The following is a 26,217-nucleotide window of genomic DNA, read 5'->3' as shown; positions in this document are numbered from 1 at the left end:
CCCCCCCCCCACCCCCACTAACAATTAACACAAACTATACCTATAGTCCCTATAGTCTATACGCATTCAAAAAAAAATTAACATGTGTATTCAACTACATACTAAAACAGCTTTTAAATTATTTATTTTTAATTACTACTTTAATAATAATAAATGAACCGATTCAACACATACAAAATACAATTTAATTATAGTACTACGCTATATTAAAAATAATTAAAGCTGTACCATTTGCAACACATTAGATTGGCCCTCATTGAATATTTTAAACGGTTAACAATACATTATCCTACCACAGATTAAAGAGCTTTAGATTAACACTTAAATAGTAAATAAAAAATAGTCTAATTTAAGATCGTTAAGTATGATAAACTCGATCTAACAATTAAATATTCATAGAAATTACCATGAATAATTAAATCATTAATATACTACTTCTTCAACAATAAGTTATATATATTTTTTTTAAACATCAACGACAGATTATTGAAAACTATTCTAAATGGAAATCATTATTCATTACACCTGGAAATGGTCAGTAAGTGTCCAACAATTGCTTATTTATATATCCTTATTTTATATTTAACGTCTTTTTCTGTTTGTTACTATTTATTTATCCAGAATAGAACAAAAATTTTTTTTTAAAATAAGACTGGGTTCAATTTTATAATTATAGAGGTATTACATGATCCTTGTAACGATTTTATAAGAATTTTTAAGGATTATGTAATCTTTATAATGTTTTTAAACCACAACGGTTGTTCACGAAAAAAAACTAATTAAAAAGGATACGAACATACATTTTCTGCATTAATTATAATTATATCAATAATTTTTAATTTGATTACGAGTACATTTAATAATAAAAAATTATTTTTTAAATATCAAATTTATAGTTAGTAACTTTATTCACAAATATGCAATATCCAATACAAAAATATAAATAAAATCTTTCCAACGTTTTACAGAATATTTATACAAAATGGTCGATACTCAAAAGTCAAAGTTGAAAACAAATGACAAAAACCTATCCTTAGCAACTCATCATAATATACAAATATATAACATCGGTAATGATATGAATTTAAATAATATGTAATGAACAAATAAATGTTAATACAACCGAATCAGTTGCGATGTATCTACCTGCGCCCACCGCGGCCAAGACCGTCAGATCGAGGAAAAAAAAGGGAGTGCATGCACCACCACACAAAGGCAGAATTTCATTCCGACGAGATACGGCTCCTCGCGTTACCTGAATGCACAACGCACCAATGGTAGGCCAGGCAAAAATAAAAAGATCCCTTTTTTCTTTTCTTTAAATACCGTCGTAGCAAGCCACCCTTATGCCCCGCGTATATACCATATATTATATTATACACACTAGGCGCGAAAATACTCGTACAAATTGAGGCCTGCAATCATGTGTCCACTGAACACGTTCAACCGGCCCAATATATAACTAGTGTTTACGACCAGAATTTTGACCATACAAAGGTATAGTCGAGCACGACGCCACGACGGTATACCACTGCAGTATACCACTTATATAGTTTTTTCCCCTATACGCCCACGACATAGAATATATGAGTATATGTAGTATATAAATAATACGCATTTAAATTATGCAGTTAAACCCACAAAATATGTGTAACCATATTTACCTATTTACTAAAAAAATTGCTTGATAAAAATATAAATTATGCAAATAGTAAGTATTATTAAAAAATACAAAATGTTATTGTTTTCAGGACAGAACAGTGTAATAATTTAACTAATCACTAAGGATCACCGGTCTTCACTCTTCAACTTGGTTGTAATAACGTCTTGATTATAATGAGCTACACCTATATCATGTTTATCCTCAGGTTATTGAAAATGATTGATCAACGACATTTGAATCACAGCGAATCATCCCTTGAAATTTAACCACCACGCCAGTATTAAAACATTCGTGGGAAAATCAATCGTTTGTGTATATCAATTTTTGTATATAAATTAAGTTCTCAATTAAATATATATAAAAATATGATAAAAAGCGAAACTTGTAAAATCACGTATATTTATAAAACCAAATAGGTAAAGAAGTCAAGTAATTTAAAATTTAGCATATATTTATATTCAGAATCTTTTGGGGACTAAATATTGAACAGACGTCAAAGTTGGTAAATTGTACTTCATAAAAAACATGTATAGACACATAAATCCGAGCCCTAATTATTATACTAGGGACAAGGATCACAATAATAACATAAGAACTGGTAGGGTGTATATATATATACTTTTTTCGGACAACCTTTGGCGCGTCTCATTAAAAAATAATCGCACGGCCTCACCGGCACTCTCACGCTCGGCGAAATAACGCAAACTCCCGTAATCGCAGAGTAGTTCGTTATACAATGAACAGGAAAAAAAATAAGAGAGACGGAAAGAATGAGCGGTAATAAAGAAATAATAAATAAAATAACATGTAGTCATCGTCGTCGTGTACACACAATACGCGCACAAGATTAATTACAAGTCGAGGGTTGAGTGGCAGCGCTTTTTTTTTTTAAATTCATTTTTTTCTTTATGTTATATCCTCTTCTCCTTTTAGCCAACCTCCGCTACGCCCTCCCCCCACCCACACCCAGGCGTCGGTGTCTGAGTTTGGCCACCACCGCTCGCCGTTCCGCGGCGGTCCACTAGATCAGCGTGCGCGATGAAAGACTACGCGGCTTAATGACTTTGGCGCAACTAAGAGGGCGTGACCCGCGCGCGTCTCCGTCTTTTGTGCGTAATACACATCGTTACCAGACAATTAATATTGTATAAAAGCTATCCTCATAATAAAGTGCATTATTTATCGTCCGGACGGCGGACACGAGTGATGCGAGCTATACATTTTATTACTATACATAGATACTGCAGGATATAATAGAGACCGCGAGCAGCTCCGACCCATACTCATATATCCATCGCGTCATCACACACCGGACGACAGCATTTCGATCGCGGCTAACGTGTTTATTTACAACTATGAACTGAATAATACCTACAAATAACATATAGGCGCATCAAATTTAGACGCAGAAAAAAATATCGATGAGAATTCTTATAATTATACCACAGTGGCATACGTGATTACCCTGCAAAATGTTGATCCATTTCTTCGATCCGCTCATTAAAACTTAAAAATACTCATAAGCTACTCTAAATTCGATTTTTATGTATCGACATACTTAGAAATATATTCTGCTATAGAACATAAAATTAATACTGTATGTTGTAATTCAAAAAAGTAAAAACTTAAAAAATGTTGATATCAAAAAATATTAAAATATTTTTTTTTAATGGTTGTTTTGAACTAGACACCATAAAAAAAATTTTTTCAAGAACATTTATATTTTTTGAAATAATGAGTATTCACTACAAATTATCCGGTGTAAAAGCCTAAATGTTGTAATTTATTTTAACAAAAGTATTTTTCATTTTAGTTATAGGTAGATATATTATTCTATATTATTGTATAATTATTATTATGTAGAAAAGTGGGTGAGAAAAAAAAGATAAATATATTATGTTGTCCAATGGTATATTATGTTACGTAAAGTTATACATAGTTTAATGGTATTTGAATAGGGGGTGTGGGGGTAGAGCCTCGCCGACAGGGCTGTTTTATTTAAATATATATAAAGCCCCTCCAAGTCAAAAACTTAAATTGCGCCTATGACAGGGTAGCATAGGTATCTATTAGCTATAATATTTAGTATATATTATTATGGTATAAGACGTAGTAGTGTGTCAATTTTAAAATAACAGTAAATAAATAAAAATATTACTTTAACCTACAATAAAGGGTAAAGTAGTAACCTCTCCGATGTACAGTTTGAGTTGAGTGTATACTGTCATGTAGTAACATGTGTGTTAAATTTAAATTCTAATAGTTAATGATAAATCATTGCACACGAAAAACGATTTTAAGCGAAGACGGTCAGCCATATTACAATTATTAAGCATATTTAAAAAAAATATTTATATTGTTACTAAAGTTAATTATTTTTTCTATAAATCTATTACTAATACAATGAATTGAATTAATTTTTGCTGGAAATATTTTATTTTTAAAGTATCATTATGTGTATAAAATATAATAATATACATTAAAACTTTCAAGTACCATGTAGTTATTGAATACCTACTATAATTACTTTCAATATCTGTTTTTCTATATTATCATTTACGCTTAATGTACTCAAATTGTATAAATTGTGTGACGCAAAAAAAAATTTTTTTTTTAAATAAATATTTAATTACAACAAAATAACTAAAATCATTATTTTTCGTTTAAATATATAATTTCGTCAAAATTTCAAATGCTTATAGAAAAAACCCGCAATGTAGGTAATCTGTATTATTTTTAAGTAACTAAAATAACACGTGTATTAGGAACTTTGTATTAAATTGTCAATCCTTAGGTATGATTGTAGGAATATTAAAATTGTTTTCAATTTTTAACTACAAAATTATTTGCGGTTATTCGCAATTTTTATGAATTTCGTGAACAATTCTAACATTAAATCCTTAAAAATAATTATTTCAATGTATTTACGATAATTTTTAATTGGTAAATGAACAACTTATGAGGAACTTTGTATTACATTTTCAAACTATTTGACCTAACAAACATTTTTATCGACATGTTTATAGAAAAAAAATAAGAAAAAATTTTAATTTTGAGTGTCTATAAATAGCTCAAAGAGAGGATAAATATTTTGAAAATTTGAAAATATATCGAAAGTGTTATTATAAATATTTTGTGAAAAGAACAAAATATAATGATTTTCCCTGATCTAAAATTAAATTGTTTGGTAAATAATTAATTATTTAAGTCTATTGTCTAACACGGTGTTTCTCAAAGAGTGTACCATAAAAACTTGAATTTTTTATTTTAACAAAGTATTTTAACAGTGTTAACCAGGGGCGGCTCCAGAGACATGGTTGGTAGGGGGAGGGGCTAAGTCATAATTTTCAGAAAACTTTCGATATTATAAAAGGTTTTTTTTTTAATTTTATTTTTAACAGTATACAATTTTTAGAAATGCAGGCTTGGGAGAGGACCGGCGCCCCTGAGGCCCCCCTGGTGTCAACAGGTTTAAACGTTACTGTTTTATTCAACAGATTAAAATATTGTTCAATATTGAATGAAAAATAATTTATTATAATATATATAAATACATATAATATTACTGGATAAGGGATAACATAAAAACTATAATACCTGCATTTTAGCGTATGTGTTTCGTGTCCCTAATAAGTATTTTTTTGGCAAATAGACAATGTTTATTCGAAGTGACAAATAATAATTAATAACATAATATATAATAATATGCCACAGTAAAAAAAGTTTGAGAATCACTTGTCTAAGACTACTAAAAACCACTGTTTACTAATTAGCCTGACCTGTGTTAAATGTGTAGTGTTTTACCAAATTTTATTTTCTTAATATAATATTTAAAGATTAAGGGAAAGATGGGTGAAAAAATGTTATGAACTTAGCTCAGGCCCTTAGAGCGCCGAAATGGCGAAATCCTTATTGTATTTAATTTACCCACTTAAACAATACATTTATAAAATAAAACCAGACAAGTACCTACGCTATTTTTATTTACAAAATCAAAATACAACAAATGTGGCTCTGCTTTAATGTATAAGTACACTAACTATTAATTGATCTTCGCAGAGTATTTAATAAATTAATTTAATACACGGGTGATAAAAATGAACGATTTTTGTTTGAAACGAAACATTTACATATAATGTTGTTTTGTTAGCGAAACGTCCATTAGCAGTTGAGTACTTAATAGCAAGTACTCTAATGTTATTTTCTTTTTCGCATGGTAATCACTTGTATTCACAAAGAATCTGGCGATGCGAAACGTTTTTAAATTGCAAACGACTTCAAGTATCGAGAGCATAAAGACGAGATGAGTTCGTTCACCAGACAGACGTATTTCAATGAAAATTAATATAATATCAATCATGCGGTTCATCATAACCATCATTATCATTACGAGTACTATATTATAATAATACTCTATATAACCCCACACAATCGGAAACGAGAAGGGGCACAAGCATGCGCTTATACTCCAGGGTGGGAGCGGATTGCATGTTAATAAATCACGAGGCAATACTGAATACATGGTATAACTGTCGGGTACATGCTATTAGTCAAACAGTTACACCCTTTTATAGTAAGTAGGTATTGTTATCGTTGTAGCCGGCCCTCTCAAAGCGAGGGACGTAAACATCGACGCCACCACCCACAAAATCGAATAGGGTGTTCTGTCTAAGCACACAAAAATAATACGAAATACTATTAAATGACTATATTATTTCGGGGCGTGATAGTTCTGTATACAAACCGTTTATCGACCACTTAAATGTGATTTTTCAATAAAATGCTAAGTTTGGGTGTATATACTATTTATATACACACTCACACACATTTCTCGCTCCAAATATTCGACAACAGTTCATGTTATATGGTTATTGGTTATAACTTATATAAGTTAGCCATATTGTCTATGATAATATATATTTATAAATAATACGAAATCAATAAATTATTTACTTAGCAAAAATCTAAAACATTTGTAAATAATAAATTAATTTTGTAAAAACGGATTTGTAAGCAATTTTACTATACATCTACAAACAACAAATGTATTAATATTAACAAAATGACTACAGTGAAAAAAAATATTAAAATGCTTTAACATCCACAAGAAAAAAAATTTGTAGAATATACTAAAAACGAGCGTATAATATATATTATAAATGGACTCAACTGTATACTTCATTGTACGGTATATTATCTATAAGACACTGAAATTAATGAAGCAAATCGAAATGTTCCACTCGGGTAACTTCCTCCCTAAGTATTAAACTGTAATCATAAGAAAATACTGCCAAGAGTTGTTCTATAAAACCATTGTTAACGGACATTTAACAAATATTCGTTTAAATATCACTTAACATTTTTAAAGTTTAAAATATTATTTGCTCGCTCATGACTGGTACTTTTCTAAAATATTAGGTACCTTTATCAATTTTCCACAAAACTAAGGCCACATAACATCAATTATCAACCAACCATACCGACTTTATGGACTTGTAAAATAGCAACCAATTCACAAGAGTTCTAACTTCTGACCAATGGGTCTAAAAATTTAAAGAATGGGTACAAATATAATAAATATTAATAACTATAAAAGTATTAAAAATGTCGTAAAAACATTCACAGAGATATCAGGTGATTCAGACTCTAAAGATCATTCTGCATCTATTTTCAAAACTATTAAATATTAAAATAAAAAAAGTTTTACCTACTTATATTATATTGATTGGTAATTAAATCCTACACAATTTGTAAGCATTATTTAAATTTAATTAATATATGCAAGTTAAGAACATTACATTAACAATGCCACAATCCAAGAAGGCAGGGAGAGAAGATAATTCAAAAAATAAAGTAGTTCTCCATAGATTTTCAAACATATTTTTAGAAATAAAAAGATTTCACATTCTTAACACTTTAAATAATCTTATATTTCCATATAATTATACTTACAGTAACTTTTGTAGGACCAACAATTTTGGGTGTAAGTCTTTGTAAATGATTAGGTGTAACTTGCTTATTTGTGGAACCTGAAATAATAATTATATATAGTTATATTTATTATAATACTATTATTACTGTTATTATATTATTTATAAATAGTACATATATTAATTAAATATTCTTAAATGTGATGCAAGTAATTTGTTATTTTCAAAAATAAAATGTTTAGTACTATAGTAGTAAACATTAATCCTAATCAATCAATATTCTACACCCAGATTCTTAATCTGAATTTAAAAAAATATTATAAAAGTTTAATCCAAGTTAAAGAGGCCATTCTAGAGTAAAAAAAAACCTAATCCAAAGAATTGAATCAAATCCTGGTTATTCCATTTTGTGTAATTCCGTTTACACTAAATATTAAAATTTTAAATTGTAAACTTATTTTAATGTATTTTTGTTTTTTTCTATCAAAAGCATTTTTTATCTAACACACATAGTACCTATCAACATAAAAATAAGATCCACATTTTGGATTTGAGACTAAATCCAGAATTCTGATTCAGATATTTGATAGGTCAAGTGTGTAGTAAATGATTGATGCATTAAACGACAAAAAAAATATGTAGCTCCCTACAGGAAATGTAATAATTGTATTCAAAATATAGTAGGTAGAAACCGTGTATTAGGAACATGAATAATTGATACAATCGTGTTATTGAACCAAAATGTCTAGAAACTGGCACATTGGTTATTTGCAACAATTAGATCCATTACAATATCTTATGTCGTTACAACTGATACTGAAACCCATAGAACGAAACTGATGGCCCAATGACCCTATGATGTTTTTAGTGTGGACCAGACTGGGCTTTATTTTGGAGCCCTATCCAAACATACATAGATACGCACTCAAAAGTGACAGAGCCAAAGGAGCAAAAACAAACAAAGAAAGACTCACAAATTTGTGTTATGCTTGTATGGAAGGGGTAAAACGACATTGATAGGTACATATTTTACATGACATAAAATTTTTTTTTTCATAATCGCTGCTATTTAAAAATTATACATTTTAAATTTTTTTTCATAATTAATAAAATCAATCACTTATTAAAAACAATTGGTTAATTGACAGACTACACCTTGGTCCAAAATTGTTCCTAATAAGCGTCTTCTATTTACATATCAAAACACCTATTTGGGAATGAAAGAAAAACATTTTTTTTGATTTCTCTTTCTGTTATAAATATCAAAACCTTTTTGAATATGATACATATTTGTTTTTTTTAATTTAATATTTAATATTAATATCATATTTATGATTCACACTAATAAAAGAAATGTATTTTAAACTCATGTGAAATTTGAAAATGTGACAAAATATAATTACAATAACAAATTCACTGACCTTTAACACCTTTTGGAGTGGAAACATTTTTTTCGTTTTCATCAAACTTGTCAGGTTCTACAGTGATATTATTTAGTTGTGTATGAAACATTCTCTTCCTCAAATTTTCTAATTCTATTTCTCTAGAAATAAGTTGTTTAGTAGCATAGCTATATATTGGAAATGTTTCCAATCCAGGAAATTTAACTGCATCATCTACACATCTAAAAAATGTAGAATACAATATAATTATTTATTTATAGATTTTACCTAGTTTTAATTTGAAGTACAATTAGAAACTAAAATAGCGAACAAGTTACCTTAAAATTGTTAACTTTAATTGATTGTCTAACGATCTCACAGATGTTTAATAGAATTTTGATAAGATAATAATATGTAGTATTAAATATTAACTATAGTAATTTTTTTGTGTTTTGTAACTAGTATATTATTAATAATTCTCTTAGATTATTTTATTATTTTATTTTTTGTGCCCGTGTGCAAGGATAAGTAGTCAAAATAAAGCTTCTATTTTCAACTTCAATATCTTTTCTGGTAGGAAAGTCAATCTAGTTAGGGCATTAAGGAGGTAAAAATTGGACATTTTCAGTAATTTTCAAAAAGGACGGGAAAAAAATTTAAAAAAATTACAGAAAACGGGAATTCTTCCAAAAATTTGATTTTAGTTTTTGGTATAACTTTTAAAAAATTACGGTAGGTACATGAAATTTTCTCTGAATGTTTATATTAACGTTTAATATACACCATAAGATTTTCAAAATATTTTGACTTGTGTTGAACTATCTGAAGGCATATGAATTTTTCGATTATTATTTGTTTTTTTTAAACTAATGAAGATAAAAAATGTTTAACTCGGTCAAAAAACATGTAGAATATGTAATTTACGGTTCCTCTTAAGTTGTTGTTACAGGAAAAAAAAAAGTTGAGTGTAAATCCACAATAATTTTTTTTGAGGGTTAGAACTCTATTCTAAATTTTTTCAAAATTTGTAAACATCACGAAAATTAGGAAATTGTTTTGGGTTAAAAATGCATAAACTTACAATACAAATTTTTTAAATAATACAGAGATTAAAAATATTTTTGTAAAATATTGTCTACATCTTCAACAATTATTTAATCCAGGGGTTTTCAAACTTGTATAGTCACTGTGCCCCTTCTTTTTACCAATACAATTGTTTGGGTACCCTTTCTAGGTTACCAAAATATAAATAAAAAATTTTTTCTCTATTTAAATTTAAAGGTTTGTTGGCCAGAATCATGCCCACTAAAAAATGTTGAGTACCACAATTTGAGAACCATTGATACTTACGGATTGAGTACAAAATTAAAAGACCCATCAGCATCTCTTTCTTGAAAATAATTTAAGCCATAATCAATCATAATATTGACAACTTTTGCAAGGTCCTCTTTTTCTTTTTGAGTAAATAATTGAGTACTAATCTATGAAATTATTAATGTTTAGTTAGACATATAGAACTTGAAGCAAGTGTTTAAATGTATTAAAGTTTTATACTTACAGATCTAAGATTTGGAATAGCAATATGCATAAGTAACGGCATAGTGTCCAATAAAACTTGATCTCGGTGTAGAAATGTTCGAATACTTGGGACGATACCAGACATTAACTCATCCATAATTTGTTTGTATTTGTTTTTCTTCATTGTCGCCTAATAAATATAAACATTCATGAAAGATATATTGTACATCATAGGCGTCACTGCGGGGTAGCAAGTAATATAGCTACCCCCCCCCCCCCAAATTTCATTATTTTAATACCAACTGCTCCCATACTTAGAACACATACAATTGAATTAAAGATATTAATCAAGATGCTACCCCATGATTTTACTCCAAATGATATCTCTGTCATGCATTATTTCCTATATTATATTGACCTTTATTAAGGGTAGCAGAGGGGTATGTGCCCTAGTCCATCACCCATAGTCTTATATTGTTCAGCTTAAAATTATATCATAAGGTCATTTGAACATCTGTAGTTTTTGTAGTAAAAAGGAATACATTTTAATTTTTAAGACAAACAAAAAAAAAAAAATACTATACTCTGCTCTACATTCATGTAAAAACAGTTAACACAAATACCACCAACTGACCATGTTGTTTCCATGCTGTATTTTAGATTATTTTTTTTTTTTAGGATATTAATTATACTTTTCCCCCAGTATATGGTGATAACAACAGCAACAATAATAGTTGTTATTGTATCAGTTATTAATAAATCAGGTATATATAAATAGATACATGACACATGTGTATTAAATAATATATAATAAATTCATACAAATAGTAAAGTCTGAAAAAACCATTTATTTTTCTTTCATACTTCATACCTTTAGAACATTGGTTATTCTTTATCCCTTTCTTTTATACACTCTAGCTACATCCTATTTTAAATATAATCTAGTAACTCCACAAATCCATCAAAACATTCTCATTTCCTTGTCTATTTTTAAATTTTTTTATGTACCTACTTCATTGAACTTTTGGTTTTTGTATTAACATTTAGTCATACATTTTTTCAGTCATAAATTACACAAAATAAATATTCTTTGTCGATTTAAAACGTACATAATATATATTATATAATGTACCTACAAAATATAAAATATGTGCAAAAAATAAATAGATAAATAGATTATCAACAGAATTTTGAACATGCAAATAATTGCAAAAATATTTTTGAAATGAAAATAGTTTGGAATATGAAAATATGTGCAACATAAACATTTTACTATTTTAGTATTGCATTTTAAAGGTTACAAAATAAATTTCTATTCTAAAATATATTCAAATGCATAAACATCAGCCTTTTAATAATAATAAACTACCAATACAGTAATAATCTGTATTTGATGAATTAGAAATAAGATACATTAACTACGATTTTAGTATAGCTGAGCACTTGAGCCTTTTTTATAGCATGTACAAATACTAGAAATTATAAATCTAAACTTCAGGTATCAATGAAATAATATTTTTGGTGTAAGTTGTTAAATGGTAGGCCTGTTGGGACCTACATTCCCTTACCCCTTAAAGGATCAATGATCAAACCCTTTTATTTAGTTCTTTTAGAACTAATCATAATGCATAACACAGAAGTTAGTGTTAAATCACAAAAATCGAAGAGAATACAACTAACTAATGTAAACTTAAGTGTATGATGCAATTCAAAGATAACCATTAAAATGTATTCTGTTTTTTAAAACTACACTGCAAATAGTCATAATTTTTAATTTATAAATTATCCCAACAATTAAGGAAATAGTAAACTATATATCTTCGATGAATTGACATAATAATTAATAATTCTGACAGAGCAGGAAATTTCCTATTAAGCAACATTAAAATAATTCAATTTAAAATATAACTCACTTCGTATGCAGCACTTGGGTAAGTAATTTTAGGCCATGTAAATGTTGCAAATAAACAGTGCCAAGCAGCAAAATTATAGGACAAATAAGGAAACAGTGAGTAATTTTGAAAAGAGTTGATCACTTGCATCGTCTTGTCAAAATTACAAAACCATTCTAGGCCTTCAGTAATCTAAACATAATAAAATAATAATAATAATAATAATAACACAAAATGTATAATAAATAATAAATTTACATTTGTTAATGATGAATCTTTGGGCTTCAGGGTCAAATAATTTTCAAAAATTCCTTGACTAAGCTTTTCATAGTCTCCATAACTCTGGACAGTTTTTAAAACACTGTTTATTCTAAAAAAAATGATATACAATATTAATTTGTATTTTCAAAATTAATGTTTCTATTACAACATAAAATATAACAACTTGTTTTATAATATGAATAACAATCAACCTTAAAAACATTTAAAACATTATAATTCATATGAATAACATTAAGTAGAAGACAGAAGATTATAGGTTCTAAGCTATTTTTTTATTTTTATTATCCTTCTTATATAAAAACTATAATAATAAGGGACTGTTATAACAAAATATTTTATAAATCTATTTATTCCTACAACTTTCACTTTATAGAAAACCAAATGTTATTTTACCTGTCTTTCATAACATTATTATGACCTGAAAAACCATCACTTGTACTACTTGGATTGTTTTCAAAACAGCTAAAATAAAAACAGACATACACCAATAAACATTCATACAATTATGAATTATTACAATTTAATTTATTTTAATTTATTAATATTACCTTTTTTTTATTTGAAATATTTCTTGCCATACAGTAAAAAGTCCTTTTTGCATATCTTTTGCACCAATATTTGCATTTTTAATATGCGACAAGTGCAAGGATTGATTTCTAAAACATGATAATGTTGACAAACATGATCTTATATCATTATTTGTCTTGGTGCCAAGTGCAGTCATTGCACCCATATCTGTTTTAATGTTTTCATAACTTGATATTTCCATTAATCTTTCTACCAATCTAAGCAAGCAAAAATAATATTTTTTTGTTGTATGATAAGAATATGGTTAATATAGAAAGAAATATAAAACTTACCTAACTGAAGATGTAGGGGGGAAATTTAATACAAAAGCATTTTGTCTTAAATTTCTCAAAGCAGGTACATAAACATCATTACAAATACAAATTATTGGTCTTTTTAATATGAAACTTTTTTCTTCTTTTTTATCGTTTTTTCTTTTACGAGTCGTACGTTTTTCAGTAGCAAATTTTATTAGAAAATCTATTGAAGCCTGAAATAAATTTTTAACATATATTTTCTCATTAGATATTGATGAAAATTCAAAATGTCTAATTTAAAATCAATAAATGAATTATTTAAAAATAATATTTAACAATGCGTGGAGAACAAAACTAATTATTTTTTTTATGAAACTACCAATTTTAAATTTTAAAGGAATTTTTGGATATGACTGTAAAATATTAACCATTGTTTATTTTATCATTTGTGTACATAAAATTATAAAATCATGTCTTTCCATTACTAAATGGTAATATTTCATGAATACCAAGGTAGTTAAAATACCATAATATTAATTACTCAATTATATGAACATGAAAAAAAAATACTATTTATTTAATCTTGGTATTAATTATTAATATAATTTTCATTCATAAAATGAATCATATATTTGAAACAATACAAAACATGAATTTAAGAACTAAATAGGGTAATATTATTGGCTATTTAAGTAAATTAGAGAACACCATTTGATATTTTTGAAGGATTACTTTAGAAATGAAGGAAGTTGTTGGAGAATTTAATGTATTATCCAATGAAAATAAAATCAAATTCAAAAATTAATGAGAACTTTATTTAATTCATCATCAAAAAATAAATATCTTGTCTGTAGGCCACATTAAGTTTATCCACAGGTATTTATTTATTTATTTATTTATTTGGTGACCCCTGACATATATTAATTAAATATTTACTACTTACTACAGGTGCTCCATCAATTTCATCCAAAACTAAACAATTAGGCCTTGAATCATTACTCATCACAGAACACATTTGTGTAGTAGCTTCAAGTTGTCTTTTAAAACTAGTAAGATTACGATCATCACTAGCATTCATTTCAACAACATTGTAACCTAATGACATAAATAATGTAAATATAAGATTACATATTTATATGGCTATAATAAAAATACTGTACCTGCTTGTCGAGCTACCAAATGAGCTAAAGTGGTTTTCCCAAGACCAGGTGGTCCACATAACAATGCTAATTTATGCTTAGGACAATTATTTTCATCCAACCCTTCATCTAAGGTTTGATTCTTTTTTGTAAACTTATTTCCTATATTAAATTGTATTAAATTCAAAACATTAACTTTATAAAAATAACTTAAATTTAACTTTATCCAGTGTATGTATTATACAAGGTCTTCCAAATGTTATGTGGCAAATATGGCAAGAATCACACCAGTGAAGCTGAGGTTCACCCCAAATTGTGAGACGAAATTATAAATTCAATACAGCACCCACTACCAAATTTGTGTGTAGACTAAGCATCCATCACACAGCTTTTAAAACTTTATATATTTATCAAGTATACTTAAATTTAGTACCTAGATACGTTATGAACAAAGTAAAACTTATTGGATTGTATGATTTAACTATAGATTTTTGTTTTCAAAAACATAGCATATTATGATACATCATTAATTATTATTGTTATTACCTAACTTTAAAGTCAATACTGACATACTATAGAACGACATGAATTAATTTTAGGTATAAAAATAACTTAAATATTTTGAAAAATTGCAAAAAAAAAATAATAAAAAAGTAATATACTTATGAGTAATAGTAAAAGTCCCTATGGATAATATTTTGAACTAAAAAAATAAAAATTGAAATTTTTATTTTTATATAGGTATCCAATTTAATTAAAATTTAATCTTCAAATGCTAATTAAAGTAAAACACAGTATGGCCTGTAAAATCTATATGTTTTTTTTTATAATTTTAAATTGTTGTGTATTAATAATTAATTCCTTATAAGGAACCTAGATACCTTGTGTTTCATTTTCAAACTTTATATCTTAGACAAAAATTTCTCAACTTTAAATCAAAAATGTGATAGTTAGATTTAGATTATATAAAAATATACAATATTCCTTCATAAAATCTAAATAAGACTTGAGTAACTCTTATTGAGCAATACTCAATACTTACTAACTACTTGATATTGGTATATTGGTGTATACAAAAAATATATAATAAGTAATGTAGTATAAGAATGTATTAAAATAGAAATACCTGATTAATTTACACTTAATAACTATACCATCTATATTATAACATTAATTAAAGGATTGAAAATAAGCCATAAATATTAGTTTCCACTTTACAGGTACCACCACCACCCATCCTAGTAAGAACCAACATAATCCCCTTCATTTTTTTTAAACAACATTTGAATGACCCTCTATATTACATAAATATTATGTTAACTATTAAAAACATGCCTGCTGATTTCTCATAAACATCCATAACTTTTCTTTTTTTGTTGACTTCTTTATTGAAAACTACTTTATCCCATATTTTTAGCCATTGCAGTAGCGTTCTATTAGTACTTTCATCACTTAATAAATCTAAATATCTATTTGGCTTATACTTCTGAACCCACAATTCTGCTTCATTATCAATACCATTATCCAAGATGGTAACACCATTTTGATTCACTCCTGATCGTATAACTTCATTATTCTCAATCTATAAGAAAAATATTGGTAATTAAAAATCTGATACAAGCAAAATTTGGAAAGCATAACCCACTTATTCTTAAGAAGTTTAGTGATTTTTCTTCAAAATTATAGAATTTGTTTTAAATATGAACAATTTTCAACGCAGTTACCATTTTTTCAATATATTCTTAATACTTAGTACAAAATAATAGTTTTGTGTTGCCCCTTCGAAATCACTTACGGCAAAGTCAAGACTGTTAAATTGATGATTCAGAACGTTCTAACCAAACAAATTGAAAAGATAAGTTGTCAAATGAGTTGTGTCAGTAAGAGCATATTAGAGAAAAAGGCAAACATTCATCGACTTTCCTTTTGTTGTTTTCGATTTTCTACATTTTATGGAGGATTTTGCATATCATACTTTTTGTTGGCATTAATGGCCAATGTTTATTGTCTTACAACTGAAGAAGAAGCCAAACAAAATATATAGAATTGGCTTAAAAGTTGATCCCTAGGTATCAAAAATATTATGCCGATCTGGTGACTACATTGAAAAATAATTGTATATTTTCATAACAAACAAATTTCGTACAAAAGATAAAACTAGGTTTAAGAAAATAAATGTGCTTTAAATTGCTTTCATATAAAGTAACTAATAAATAAATAATGAAACCTTTTCATAAGCACGTGCAATCAATTCATCAACAGGTTCTGAAAGCAACTGCACTGATTTTGTATGCCATGATAAACTTGATATCTGAATCATAGTAAATATGTAAAAGGATTTTAAATTAATTTCATAATAAATTATTTGTTCTAAATTGTGATGAATGTGTTTAAAATACTTCTTCTTGTACAGCATCTGCAGATCGAAAACGAATGTAAACTCTTTGATTTTCACCGTCACATGCAGGAAAAAAAGACCATGATGGAACTCTTCTTGATACACTTTCATACGGCTGAGTATGGCTAAAAACATGTAGTACAATTATACAATACATTTACACCTAACCTTTTTTTTAACTCGCAAGGATAAAGACTACATATATTTTAATTTTTTTGTAAAAAAGTTAAAAAATTATTTTTTCATTTTATATATTTTAAGCAATTAAAGATATCAATTTTGTAGGGTTAATTTTTCTGAAAATGTTATTTTCATCATTTTTAATAATTTTTTAAGTTTATAGGTAAAACGGCAAAAAACAGTTTAATATCCGAGCGGCGAATCCCCCTCTACGGCTAATTGGTATAGGTAAGCATGGTATATACAGGACTATAATTTTTTTTCTTTTTTAGTTCAATTAGATCTACAAAAAAATCACAGAAAGAACTTTATTAAATACATAAAAATGTATATATAAGGAATAACAGCATATTTTAAGAATTAAGCATATTTCATATGAAACTAATTTTTTTAATGTATCTATATAAAATAAAATCAAAAAACTCAAAAAACAATTGATGCTTATGTTTTTGATTGCTTTCAGTAGCTTCAGAATAGCATACTCCACATCTCCATTGGAAAAAACATTACATTCTTTTCAACCACAAAAAGAAAATAAAACTTCAAATTTGTATTATAAGTTATTTTGGGACTACTGATATTCTACGAAATAACTTAACCGCATTCTATACATGCCTCTGAGACTCAAAGAGATATCTCATTTAAATTTTGAGTGGATCGGTTTGATGGTTTCAGTGAACACTCATGATAACAGAAATGCTAACACTTAATTATATTATATAGATAGTTGTATATGATATGATGATTATGTAGATACCTACATTATTATTTGTTTTTATACATTTTCAGGTACATGTTATTTATGTAAATTAGTGCATAAAATCTTCTAAATAGCAACTTTAATACAAGCTTTTGGTTATAAAAAATAATTAAAAAATTACTTTGAGCTATTGTAAGAGACAGATGATAAAAAATTGGATCTCTTTCCATATTTGAATATTTTCCTTTGATCAATAATTTTTTTTATTAGATCTTGCTGTTTAATATCTTTGTCAGATAATGGGTCTACTTTTGGGCGCTTTAATACAGGTCCCACTAAAACAAAATTAAATATGTGTTAACAACCAGTTTTTATAAGTTATATCAAACATTAATGACAAAATTTATTTTTTGTGATGCATTTCATTAAAATTGTATAATAAATACATTTAAAATCATACATTATTGTTATTATAACCTATCATACAGTATAATGATAATACAAATATTTGAAAACTTACATTCTTCATCTTCAAAATTAATATCATCTGTGTTTCCAAATAGATCTTCAACATCTAAATATCTTTTATTGTTGATAATAGACAGTGAAGTACTTGGTTGTGGCTGAAAATTAATAAATTTACAATAAATATAACTTTGATCAGAGTGGTATAGAACTTAAGATATTACATACTTCGTTTTCATTATTATCATCCAGATTAAAAGAAACCACTGATGTTTGAGATAAAGGAAACACACCATTTAATTCACTTGACAAATTGAAATTCCCTTCAGATTCAATTTTTTCATTAGAAGAAAACTTTAAACTCCTTCTTGTATCTTTTGGTGAGCATATTTTAACAGCTATAAATAATAAAAATAAACAGTCTATTACATGTTAGATTGGCTTTAGCAAACCGAAAGGGCTGCATACATATAAGGTTGTAACTTGGAAAAGTAGTACATTTGGTTATCTAGAATATTGTATGATACAATACTATTTTGGTATATATTGACAAATTAATATGGAACAAAGATATTCACTATCTATGTATATTAAATCTTTTAAATTTAAGGAGCTTGTAGCTATAATAATTTAATAAAAACGATTCATTATTTATATTTGTATTGATTAAATCTAATAATATAATAAAACAGTAAAATTATGTAAATGTGATCAAATTACCATCAGTATTAAAGTCCATTTCATTCATCATTTCCAATTCATCGGCATGCATCATTTCAAATTCTTCTTCTGGATCCAAATACTCCATTGTACGGCTTTTTGGATTGCACTTTTTCACAGACCAAATACTATATTAAATATAACAAACCTAGCCCGTTATTTTGAATCTATTAAATTAGAATTTAAAAAGGTCCAATATTTTCAATTTTGATTTTTAATTTTAGTATTTTACTAAGCTAATACATAGAAAAATATCTATGTTTACAGTTTATTATCGTTGGATGGCAGTATTCAGCGCTTCTGCAGCATTGCAGCTGTGGTGATTGTCCAGAAAATGATAAGGACTCAAATAAAGATACTTGTGGTGAAATGGCGGCAAAATGATGCCTTGATCACAGACCTTGTAAGTTATATTATAAATTATAATATCGGTAAATAATAAGAAGTTCCATGGACCATTATGGTAATCAGTAATCACAGAAGTGAGAAGATTACAATATTATTTACAATTATGATGCAAATTTCAAAGTATAAAAAAAAGAAATTGGACTTCGGACATTGGCCCGGACTAAACACCACAATATAAGATATATCTTAAATCGTGCTAAACACTAAGATAATATAGTATTGGTCAGTGTGTCTTTGGTAAATTGGTAGTTAGGCCATAGAGTAACTATTACCCTATGACTTATGAGTTAGGCACAGAATAGATGATTCTCCAATACGATAGAAGATACAATATTATCTCTTTAATCGTGTTCTCCAAATTCCAATTGTGAAACGTGTTTGTAAACGTGTGATAAGATCCAGTCTACCGGTTTACACATATAGTGTATTTGTATACATATATATTGCCTCTAATGGTAAATTGTAATGGACCGATTGAGTATAGTCTGTAATATAACTAATCTGTATAGACAGTAAGATATGCAGTAAGCCGGCTGCCGCAGTGTTGATTATATTATTTTAATTATATAGGTACTATTATAGGCAAATGAGTAATCTGTGTTTCCTTATTTCACAATTCACGTATTTGAGAATACATTATTATGTAATAGGTACTTTACTACTTTGTCTTAACATTTTATAATTTTTTCTTTCATTTTCCCTTAATTTGGTTTTATTAATTACATAATAAAATAGAAATAATATAATATAATTTGTTATACAGATAAAGAGTAGTAACTAGTACATAATATTATTATTTATTATACTGCCTACTTAGCTAAAAATAAAATTATTTAATTTATACTTTCTTTGTTTGAACTGATTGAAGCCTTATAGTTCAATAATTAATAGTTATCACTTAGTACATTTGATTCTAATCAGTAAATTACAATGTTTGATATTTTTTATTTATTATAGTTGTTCAACCAATTGTTGATTGAAGTATTTGAAAACATTATACTTTAAATTATTAAATAAACTTGCTTACAAAAGTATTGATAATAATCAAATATGAAGAGATTAACTGCCAAATTAGTATTCATGGGTTCTCAGGGTAAGTTAATTTATAAAAATATACTCATGTATACAGAAACTTCAACAAGTTTGGTATTGCATTTTTATTCTTGATGCATACTTTATAGACAAACAACAATACTTCATTAGTATATAATTATAAGTGTTTAATATATTATAATATCACTTCTTCATTTTAAATTCAGAGTATAATGCAGGATAATTATGAAATTACTGTAGACACTTATAAATGTCTCCTTACTTAAAATAAACTGAAATTCTTCCACCACATACAATAAATAAAATTTGTCATGTTTTCAATGTTTAATTTCTGATTTGTCACAAGTCACTATAAATAAAGAATACCATATTATTATATCTCAATATTATTATAGTTTATCCAAAACCAAAAACGTACCCACGTTATTAAAATGCTTTTATTTTTATGTTTCAAAAGATTAACTTTGCCTATACATATTAAACCCAGTATTTTTCCACACTAAATTAAATTATTATAGTTGTATCTAGTACCAACATTGTGCTGTAGCACAAATTGTAAATATCATTTTATAAAATAAAATAAATAATAAATTGCATGAATATTATATTTTGTTTCATTTATTTAGTATTTAAAAGTCAAAATTAAGATTCTATTAAATGATTTAAGTAATTGTGCCTAACGTTTGGAGTTAATGTAAATTATAATTAAGTTATATTTGGCTTTTATTAAGGATTAATTTCTACATTTTAAAAACTGTAGTAACCATTTTAAGTCCAAAAGATGCTATTTAAATATACAAAAAATAGATTTATGGTAAATAAAAATAATTGCATGTTTCAGGTGTTGGTAAATCCAGTATAATCACAAGATACATAAAAGGAGATTTCAAAAAGGAATGTGAAGCAACAATTGGTGCCTCATTTATGTATGCTAAAGTTACATTACGGGACTATCAAATTACTTTAAAAGTTATTTTATTTTTTAATTAATTACCTAATTAAATAAAAAATAATAATAATATTATTACTGTGTGTTGTACCTTTATGTTTTTCAAGGTTTGGGATACAGCTGGACAAGAGCGGTTTCGTAGCTTAGTACCAATGTATTACAGAAATTCAGACGCAGTCGCTATTATTTTTGATGTATCAGACAGAGAGTCATTTAATCAAGTTAAAAATTGGATTAATGGTATTTATACAATTTTAAACTGTCTAAAATTAGGAAAACGCTGAAACATGAACTTATATTTTGTTATTAATTTAATGTGTGTTTATAAATATAATATAATACATATTATTAACTTTATATTTGTTTTAATTTCAGAAGTAAGAAAAAATACAGACACACCTGTGGTTTATTATGTAGTTGGTAACAAAACTGATCTATTAGATACACGGGTAGTAATGTTTGAAGAAGCTGAAGAATTTGCTAATTCAGTGAATGCTCATTATTGGGAAACTAGTGTTTATTCAAACACAGGTGAGTTGTAATCAAGATTCTAGACTATAATAATGCATACAAACTAAGTTCACATATTCCGTTATACTTTTTTAATACACAAATCTCCCAGAAATATGTTACTTCAAAATTTAATTTTATCATACTTCTGTAATTTTTTTTATTTCACTGATTACTGTTATTTTAGATGATAGCACTCTGTTATTTTGTTTCTTTCTTTAACCTATGCACTACATTTACATTCAGTAGAACCAATCTCATGTTGTCAGCTTTAATATTATTACAATGAATTGACCTATTTTCAAACTTAAAGAACATTAACTGTGTTTGTACTTTGACTTTTTAATGATATTTAAATTTGTATACAAGTTCTGAGCTTGTAAAATATTACAATTCACAATTTTAAAATGATCATACATTGTAGAAAAAATTACAATATGTAAAAGAGCCAAAGTATAAACACTTGAAATGTTTGTAACCTTAAGCTCAATAGTAGGTTCACTATATTACCATAATATTAAAATTATAAACACTTGTTGGGACTGGGCTGTATCCAGATTATTAAAAATCTAAATTAAACAGAATGGTGTTTAAAATAGCTTTATAACTAGATTTTGGTGGGTTTGGTATTTTACGAAAATATTATCTATTCTATGTATCAACTATCAATAATATATGGGTACATAACAATCAATGGTAACATAAAATATATAAATATATATTTATATATATACATATGTATTTGTGTGTATATATATTATATATTATATACTATATGCATACATAATATAAAAATTGATTTCCTAATTAACCAGTTTAGCGGGAATAACTGTATGAACTATTAATGTAACTTGGTTCTGCAGAATGCAAATATGCTATGTTTGGCATAAGTCAGAAAGCAAAAAAAAATACGCTGAAATCCTCTTCTTCTATTGTTTTGACTCACTGAACAACTAAAATGTAATAACTGTAAGAATTAGCTTTGTGTACCTAATTACAAAAATTAATTCTTTGATAAATTTAAAAAAATATTAACTGTTAAATAACTGATGAGTTAAAAACAAATAAATAAATTGATTAATATTAAAACTAAAACCTATTATTTTTCAGGTATTCAAGACTTATTCACAAATATTGGTCGAAACCTTATAGAAATAGTAGAAAGTTCAAAACCACCAGTGCATTTAAAACTTGAAATTGATCCAGAAGAAGTTTCTAACAACGATAGGGTAAATAATTCTAAGATACAATGTTGTACCAATTGATAATGTAATTTAATATGTCTATTACAAAATATTTACAATGTATATAATATGTGTTATGCATTTAACATTATACTGAGTGACTATTTTTAAAAGCTAAGTAAAAAAAAAAAACTGAGCCATTCTAATTACTTTTATCTATTACTAACACAACTATGAACTAAAAACTACTTGCTAGGTTTTAACATTGATTATTTTTTTTACATAAAAAGACATTTTTAAATGAAAACAAAAAATTTTATTGTCTTTTAAGTATAAGGTTTATTATAATTAATTTGTCTTTCACATAAATCACTTTATTGTCATTGACTGGTTAATATAATTTTTATGTATTATAAATCCAAATAAAATATGTAGATAAGGATGTGCAATGTGCGTAAAATATACAAAAGTTTAAAAATAGCTGATAAATCTATAACAGTTTTGTCAAGTTTGTGCTTTTAATTATTAACGTTATGTATTCGTAATATATTTATTTTTATTTTACTACAATGTATTGATTCTTTTTCTAAAGACGCTTTCATGTGAATACTGGTAAAAAAAATCCAATTTATGTACTTTGTATAGCTTTAAAATCTGTGATAGAAAGTCTCTATATTTTATATTTTGATTTCCTCAATAGATTATTTAAGCAGAAATACTTCTGAAAAAAGAAAATTATTGAATTTATAATATTTGTGTGTGTTAACTCTTTCAATGTTGTATAATAATGATTAATTTAATGCACCACTAGGAACTTACAGCAATGCAAGAACTATTTCTTTTTATATGCAATCTGGGATTATGATGACTCATAAAATTTTGTTTTACGATGAAAGGTAAAGTTCAATTAAGAACACGCCTAATAACAAATAATTATTAACTAATAAGAGTTTATATTAACATATGTGGTACCTTTAACGATAACTAATGCTCACCAAATGCTAGAGAAGAGGATGTCAGCATACCATTTGTTTTCCCTCTCTGTCCCATGCGCAACGTATTCACAAGATTTAAGGGAATTCGATACCGTCATTTTCTGTTTTTGTCTAACACACACGTGACATAGTCATAGTTTTGCCAAATATACCAATTGATCTAATAAAGCGCTAAGAATTCTAAAAACAGATTTGAATTTGTCGTCAAGTCTTCTTGAAATCGACTTTCCCACATTTATGATTTTTTGATTTTAAATCCGAAAATTGAAATACAAACTTTTTTAATATGACATTTTTAGGAATTTGGGGAATAATATCATAAATGTGGGAAAGTCGATTTTAAGTAGACTTAACGACAAATTCAAATCTGTTTTCAGATTTATTATCGCTTCATTAGATCAATTAGTATGTTTGGCAAAAAACACGTCTAAATTACTATGTCACGCATGTGTTAGACAAAAACAGAAAATGACGGTATCGAACCCCCTTAAGAAAAAAATCCAATGGATATAGAAACGTGGGTAAATAAGTTCTATCTGTAAAATTTTTTTACTATCATTTAAAATGTATAGGTATTATCATTTAAGTGCACCAAGTTAATATTTGAATTTTTAACGAAATTATTTTTAAAAATAAAATGTTGTGCATTTTTTTAGTGTATTATTCAGAATTTATTCAAATTTTGAATCAGTGACGACGTTATTTCAGTTTTCAATAGAAGGGAGCAAAAGTTTTGATTAGCCCAAATGGGTAACTTAAAAAAACCGCTCTCTAATTTAGTTTTTCATACTTAACTAAATTGAACCAGTTCGGCTATAACGTTCATTATGAACACACGCGGTCACGTTCGCTCCGTTATCTTTATTTTAATTTTATACTTGGTTCAGTGTTTTCCACGTATATACTATATTCAATAAAAAAAAATATTATAGTTCGTTCTGATAAAAGTCCGCCGCTTACGTCTACTTCATCAAAACTAATATTATCCATACTTCAAATTCTCCTCTTCACGTGGAGAGAAAGACCAAAATGTATTAATTAAGACCGCCTTCCCCAACGGGTTCACATGTAAGTCCACTGCGTCTGCTTCATACCTTATCGCCCGTCTTATAGTATGGTCTCTATAATTTCAACGCTTTGACTAAATATTTGATAAAAAATAACACTAGTTTTCATACTTTTCGTCCTCGCATTTAGCGTCCTTTTAGGATCGTTATCAGAAACTTCCATGCTGACATTTCGTATGCATTGTCGGAAGAAGGACACATAGTGAGACAAGTTCTTATCTATAAGACATCACTTCATTACTACACACGATTACACGAAAGTAGTAATTGAGAAACCAAATAAAACGACATACGGTCCACCGCAATGTTTCAATTGTGAAGACTATGGTCACACGATGAATTACTGCCATCATCCATCTCGCTGCGTCAAATGTGGTGAGTCTCACGAGTTAGATTTCTGCACCAAGGATCGGTCCAGTCCAGCTTAAGGCGTCCGCAGTTCCCAGAGTCATACGGCCAGTTTCAAGATGTGCCTAAGTCTCCCAATCCATTCTAAATAGCCCCAAAATCAAGTCCTCCAACTCTCATATAAGTACCTCGCAGACAAAAAACGTATTCCCTGAGTCCCTCCCCAACAACTTTCTTCAATTTTTCCCGACATATGCCTCTCCTACTTGCGGCTCTGAACCTCACATTAATCCACAAAATTCAAATCTTAATTTAGATTTTTCAAAATTCCTCTCCGATTTACCTAACCTCTATTATTAACTAATTTCTATCTGCCATATTAATAAACAAGTAATCAAGACACATTAACTCCTATTTATTTGTATTATTATATACACTAATTATGTTTCTCTTTCTTATTTGTGTCTATAATCATTTTTATAATTACACCATTATGATGAATTACTTTAACTATCACTCAAAGTGTTTATATTTTAATTGTCGAACTGCAATAGTTTTTACTGGAAATTTTAAATAAAAAAAGAAATAAATTGAACAAAGAAATTAGAAA

The 26,217-nt window shown here is 27.2% G+C and overlaps 2 protein-coding genes and 1 long non-coding RNA gene across 6 annotated transcripts in view; 1 reads left to right on the top strand and 2 right to left on the bottom strand.

Annotated features, from left to right (window-relative positions):
* The window catches only part of LOC111042670 (chromosome transmission fidelity protein 18 homolog), a 24,145-nt gene extending 4,964 nt beyond the window's left edge, over positions 1-19,181 (bottom strand). The window contains exons 1-18 of the mRNA XM_022327392.1: positions 19,094-19,181; positions 18,602-18,771; positions 18,429-18,531; positions 18,090-18,243; positions 17,030-17,153; positions 16,858-16,941; positions 15,966-16,212; positions 14,652-14,792; positions 14,435-14,586; positions 13,528-13,724; positions 13,216-13,452; positions 13,061-13,129; positions 12,644-12,755; positions 12,407-12,577; positions 10,534-10,683; positions 10,326-10,456; positions 9,015-9,217; positions 7,616-7,692 (exon numbers count right to left, since the gene is read on the bottom strand). Of these exons, the coding sequence (XP_022183084.1) occupies positions 7,616-7,692; positions 9,015-9,217; positions 10,326-10,456; positions 10,534-10,683; positions 12,407-12,577; positions 12,644-12,755; positions 13,061-13,129; positions 13,216-13,452; positions 13,528-13,724; positions 14,435-14,586; positions 14,652-14,792; positions 15,966-16,212; positions 16,858-16,941; positions 17,030-17,153; positions 18,090-18,243; positions 18,429-18,531; positions 18,602-18,771; positions 19,094-19,181 (2,610 nt within the window). The remainder of the gene's footprint in view (positions 1-7,615; positions 7,693-9,014; positions 9,218-10,325; positions 10,457-10,533; positions 10,684-12,406; positions 12,578-12,643; positions 12,756-13,060; positions 13,130-13,215; positions 13,453-13,527; positions 13,725-14,434; positions 14,587-14,651; positions 14,793-15,965; positions 16,213-16,857; positions 16,942-17,029; positions 17,154-18,089; positions 18,244-18,428; positions 18,532-18,601; positions 18,772-19,093) is intronic.
* On the top strand, positions 19,182-23,767 carry LOC111042752 (ras-related protein RABF2a-like). Of its 4 annotated transcripts, none has more exons than XM_022327549.1 (6): positions 19,182-19,496; positions 20,459-20,594; positions 21,396-21,523; positions 21,611-21,743; positions 21,879-22,034; positions 23,124-23,767. In XM_022327549.1, the coding sequence occupies exons 2-6, from the start codon at positions 20,552-20,554 to the stop codon at positions 23,276-23,278; spliced, it is 615 nt and encodes a 204-aa protein (XP_022183241.1). In that variant the 5' UTR covers positions 19,182-19,496; positions 20,459-20,551; the 3' UTR covers positions 23,279-23,767. The 4 variants fall into 4 exon arrangements, with proteins under 4 accessions (XP_022183241.1, XP_022183397.1, XP_022183177.1 ...); XM_022327705.1 differs by lacking the exon at positions 19,182-19,496 and adding an exon at positions 19,617-19,723; XM_022327485.1 differs by lacking the exon at positions 19,182-19,496 and adding an exon at positions 19,956-20,071.
* Positions 20,605-26,217, bottom strand: LOC111043008. Its single transcript, XR_002605524.1, has 3 exons — positions 25,553-26,217; positions 24,988-25,478; positions 20,605-20,903 (listed from the first exon to the last, which is right to left on the bottom strand). It is a non-coding gene; the product is annotated as an uncharacterized LOC111043008 (long non-coding RNA).

The sequence above is a fragment of the Myzus persicae genome, unplaced genomic scaffold (assembly GCF_001856785.1).
Source record: "Myzus persicae strain clone G006 unplaced genomic scaffold, MPER_G0061.0, whole genome shotgun sequence".
Taxonomy (NCBI): Eukaryota; Metazoa; Arthropoda; class Insecta; order Hemiptera; family Aphididae; genus Myzus; species Myzus persicae.
This window is presented reverse-complemented; position numbering and strand designations above follow the sequence as displayed.